This window comes from Pinus tabuliformis, chromosome X (assembly GCF_031772625.1).
Source record: "Pinus tabuliformis cultivar Carrire ecotype Pingquan chromosome X, CPIR1, whole genome shotgun sequence".
NCBI classification, from domain to species: Eukaryota; Viridiplantae; Streptophyta; class Pinopsida; order Pinales; family Pinaceae; genus Pinus; species Pinus tabuliformis.
This window is the reverse complement of record NC_142308.1, coordinates 1,217,502,761-1,217,505,481: the sequence shown is the minus strand read 5'-3', so window position 1 is coordinate 1,217,505,481 and position 2,721 is coordinate 1,217,502,761. Positions and strand designations below refer to the sequence as shown.

At 42.0% G+C, this 2,721-nt stretch overlaps 1 protein-coding gene across 1 annotated transcript; it reads right to left on the bottom strand.

Annotated features, from left to right (window-relative positions):
* Nucleotides 1-411: 411 nt before the first annotated feature.
* Nucleotides 412-2,420, bottom strand: LOC149144342 (glycosyltransferase family 92 protein Os08g0121900-like). Its single transcript, XM_089453235.1, has 2 exons — nucleotides 2,342-2,420; nucleotides 412-2,173 (listed from the first exon to the last, which is right to left on the bottom strand). Exons 1-2 carry the CDS (start codon nucleotides 2,418-2,420, stop codon nucleotides 468-470), a joined length of 1,785 nt encoding a protein of 594 aa, XP_089309361.1. The 3' UTR covers nucleotides 412-467.
* Nucleotides 2,421-2,721: the final 301 nt, after the last annotated feature.

Below are 2,721 nucleotides of genomic sequence, written 5' to 3'. Positions count from 1 at the left end.
CAAAATACCTTTCTTAGATCATTAACTTATTTCTTTAAATTTAAAGAAAACAAACTCTTAACCAAAAACAATTTTAACACATGCTTTAGCCCAAATTTTAATAAACTTATTACTCAAATTTCATAAATTTTTAAAATTATATTAATTTAATCATATTCATGATAACATGGATGGCTAATATTTTTCAAATAATAATATATTCAAATAAATGAATATATAATATATTCCATATTTTCGCACACGTAATTCCACATATAATAGAAACACTGTACGTTTACATATTGATCCAGGAGACCTCCTTTCATTCCGTCGCCCCATTGGCGAGAGGCATGGCGTGACGGAGCAGTTCTACTTTTTTATTCTCCTGAGATTTTGTTCGATCCATAGTCGTCCTCATCATGAATTACCCATTAACCCGCTTCCGTCATCAGCCAAGCCTGCTTATTGTGCAGAATATATATTGTTAATTAAAGTTGCCATTGCATGACTGGAATAGGCCCTGTAGTTACACGGAAGACTTTGCTGGTGAATTCTCTGAGCGCAGTATCGTTGACTTGACAGAACTTGCTCTCCCATCCAGCAGGCTCGATCGCCTCACTACCCAGACCTGGAGCCCTGTCCTGAGACAAAGGGTTCTTCGATTCTTTCCAGTCCGCTACATAAGCCGACACCCTTCTCCTGAATTTGACCTTGAATTCACTCCATGCCTGATATTTATAATGATTTATAACGGCCTTGGAGGATGCTAGGCGAATAGTCTTGTAACCAGGCTTCAGCTCAAAGTGATGTATTACATTCAGTAACGAAGGAGAGAGCGCGTCTAGGAGGACTATGGACTTGTGACGCTGCTCTAAATTTTCCCTGCACGTATATCCTTGAGTCACCCCTTGGGGAGGATGGCTTTTCAGATAGGAGGGGCCAAAGTTCCTGCAATTTATAGACACTTGCCCTACTCTTGGACCACCAGATGCTGAAGAGTTGGAATTGATCATTTGGGTTGTTTTACTTTTATTCATAAGCAAAAGTCGAAGGGCATTAGAAGTAGAATTGGGCCATAATTGCTTTAACCATAGAGGAGAGAAAATAAATTCATCAATGTCTGTGAACATAACCCAATGGCAGCTATCTCTGGCCTGCAAAGCACAGTGTGCAAATCCGGCTTCCTGTGTCTTAGCCCAAGGCCATGGATGGCGCCACATGTTAAAGCCGCTGTCTGCCATAAATTTTATTATTTCTTCCAAATTGTCGTCGCTGTTGTTGTCGTAGATGATGAATTTTTCCACTCCCAAGTGTGAGTGATACACAATCCACTCCTTGAGAAATTTGGCTCCATTAAATACCATGGTACAGGCGCACAGATTGAACTTCCTCGATTCTTTTCGCAATATGGGATATATATGATCAGGATGATAATAAGCTACCGAAGGAAATTGGAAACGGTTGTTCTTACGGATTGATCTGATACTGACTTTGGCACCAACAAGCGAAGGACGGAGACGTTTTTCCGGTTGCTTGCATCTGAAAATCTCCTGAGCAGACACCGTCACGGCAGTCTCAACGGTACTGTTGAACACGCATCGAAGATTTCGGGGCTTAGCGTTGTTGCCCCGTCTTCGATTGATTCCCTTGGCGAATAAAATCAGATCATCGCCATATGCATCACTCTGAACAATGCTCTCGTAAACCAGAGAATTCCACTTGACGGGACGAAGAGATACAGTCCTCACCGAGAGGGGCAATATGTTATCGTCAGAGCCGGTTAACGCAATTGTTCTATTCCCGCTTGCTTTCAACCTGAACTCAACCCAATTGGGATCTCCCAGCGGGCATCTGATGGCCACACGACCCCTTAAATAATCTATTCCCTTCACTGGTGCGCCAAATTGGTCGGCGAAAACACAACGAAGCGTTGACTTAGGAGGGAATATATTGCCAGAATTTACAGAGCTGAGTGGCAATGTCATCTGAATCAGCAACACCACATCGTCCTCGGGTAGCATAACAACGTCTTGTATATACAGATTCTTGCTAATATTATTGATGTTTCTGAGACCAGCCCGCGCTACGATTCCTCCCTCGTGCCTGACCAGTGCCGGGTTGTGCCGGTTGCCATGCAGTAAATATTGAGACGCTCTCAGGCTTCCATTTTCCCACGGAGTACCTGAAAATTCTCCTGCAGACCCTCAAAATAATAAAAATCCAAGACTGAATTATTTTTCTAGAAAGAGAGAAGCAGGGTATTTTAAGGATTTACAGCCTAGTTCAAAGAAAAACGAGATCCTACAAAAGATGTTCTAGTGTAAGACAATTTAAAAGAAAATAGGTACAAGGAAATATTGACCTTTGTAGACCTGATAAGTTGTGAAGCCAGAAATTATAACGCAGGGGAGCAGAAATAGAAAATTGGTGTAGCGAGGCATCTTAAACTTGCAATTTGAACTGATCCTTCTGATTTCCTTGCGAAGCATATCTTCACAAAATGATTATATCTTGGAAGATGTTTTTATCAACGGGTATCGCACTTTGATTTTAAGCGCGCGACCATAACTGTGCGGGAACAACAAATCCCATGCTATGGGGCCATAAATGAACGGCGGGTGTATATGCCCATCGTTCATTTATGGCCCGATTGCATGGGAATTATGGCTCGCCGTAGCTGTGGGAGGCGGTAGAGTGTTTCATTGATGACGGGAGTATGATTGTATACTTTGAAAGATTAGA